Source organism: Propithecus coquereli, unplaced genomic scaffold (genome assembly GCF_000956105.1).
Source record: "Propithecus coquereli isolate 6110/MARCELLA unplaced genomic scaffold, Pcoq_1.0 Scaffold205, whole genome shotgun sequence".
NCBI classification, from domain to species: Eukaryota; Metazoa; Chordata; class Mammalia; order Primates; family Indriidae; genus Propithecus; species Propithecus coquereli.
In genome coordinates this window covers 4,118,358-4,120,081 of record NW_012145523.1, presented here as the reverse complement: position 1 = coordinate 4,120,081, position 1,724 = coordinate 4,118,358, and the positions used below count along the sequence as shown (strand labels likewise).

The following is a 1,724-nucleotide window of genomic DNA, read 5'->3' as shown; positions in this document are numbered from 1 at the left end:
AGTACACAGATTGAAAACCGAGTAATCTGGACTGGAGACTCCGAAGTCTTCACGTGTTCAGGCAGTACCTTTTTAAGCCCAGCTCTTTCTCCTCCTCCACTCCCAACCAGAGCATCTCCTGCGCGTTCACCTGAAGCAAAAAAAGGCGCAGCCACTCTTGGATCCAGCATTTCCCTAATAAGGGCCAAGAGTAAAGGAGACTTCGGGCACAGGGCAGTGTTTAGGAAAGCAACCAAGGCCAACAGGAGGCAAGAAAAAGGAGATGGATATTCTCGACCGCCTTTCACTCAGCTGTGTAGCTCGAGCACATCTTTCCTGGCTGTCCAGAGCAAGATCGGTCCCCTCCAGCTTGTGGGAGTGCTGTTCTCTAGGGGTTTCCCGGGACAGAGAGCACTTTTTTGTGTGTTCCGGCAGCCCTGTCCCCTGCAGTCGGTGGAGGACGCCTGATGACGTCACCGCAACAGTGAGGCAGTTCGCCATGGCGACGGCTTGTGACAACACGTTCTCCTTCTTCGCCTCTGGTTGTTTCTTCAAGTCTTCTGCTCTAAGCTGTTTTGAGGGGAAGGATACAGAAGTCTCTGACCTGACACTATGGGGGACGGAAAAGACGACAACTTCGACGGCGTGAGCACCGACCGCCTTAAAATGGAGTTGCTGGAAGAAATCCGCCGCAAGTGAGTCGGAGGGCGGCGCGCGCGCTCCCGCGCGGTGTGGGGACCCGTCCACGCCCCCGGGGGCCTCACAGCTCCGGCTCGTGCCACTCGTGGCAAAAGCCACTGAGGTCGATGTAAGACCCGTGTCATGATTAATACCTGGGGACACTGGGCGACTTCCAAAAACAGTATTTTATGCCAAAGCTTCATTTGCCTCTTTGACTAATTAAACCTTTGATATTACAGATCGGCTGGTTTCGAGGTAGGATGTTCTGCCCATAGGATCAAATCAAATGGAGTGTATTATGTCAGTATACTGTAGTGCGTTTTTATTTAGGATCCTTCCAACCGCATCCGTAGGCCCCATGAGAATTAGACAATCCTGTGTGTCCGGTTAGCATCCTGTGTTTTCCTCTGTTGTAGCTCCAGTCACACTATTTTAATTGCCTATTTCTTTTTCTTGTACCAAACTATAAACATTCTGAGGACAGGTTCTGTGTATTCCCTGAGGAAGGATAAGAGCAAGTACTTCAGAAGAATCCTGCTTAAATTCAAATCCCATCTCTTATCACTCAGCAACTATAAGCTCTTGGACAAGTTAATTAACTTCTTTAAGCCTCAGTTTTCTCAACTCTAAGATTGTTATACAAATAGTTAAACCTCCTGCGGTTGTTCCCAGGATGGAGTGACATGTGCTGTAGGGCACTTAGCACTGGCTTGTAACAAGCATTCAGTGGACTTTTGCTGCTGCCATTGCTATTTTTCTGTTCACTTGTTCACTGTAATATTTTTCAGCCCTTACTTACCACAATGGCCTGAACATAATAGGCATGCAAAACTATTTATTGAATAGAGGATTCTGTCATCATTATGATAATTAATGTGCTATTTACTGATGTCCTAAATAGCTAACACTTTTTATTAGTGTTTTTTTTTTCTCTTTGTTTCAGGTTGTCAGTTGTTGCCTATTGCCCTAGCTATTCCTTTCTATAATAATTTGAAGCTCCTAATTTGCTGGGTTCTGAAAAACCAGATAACCAACTCCTTTGGGATCATATTTAAGTAAAGAGT

At 46.3% G+C, this 1,724-nt stretch overlaps 1 protein-coding gene across 1 annotated transcript in view; it reads left to right on the top strand.

Annotated features, from left to right (window-relative positions):
- The first annotated feature begins 591 nt into the window (after window positions 1–591).
- Window positions 592–1,724, top strand: part of SOHLH2 (spermatogenesis and oogenesis specific basic helix-loop-helix 2) — a 134,771-nt gene continuing 133,638 nt past the window's right edge. Inside the window, exons 1-2 of the mRNA XM_012644044.1 lie at window positions 592–674; window positions 900–915. Coding sequence (XP_012499498.1) covers window positions 592–674; window positions 900–915 — 99 coding nt within the window. The remainder of the gene's footprint in view (window positions 675–899; window positions 916–1,724) is intronic.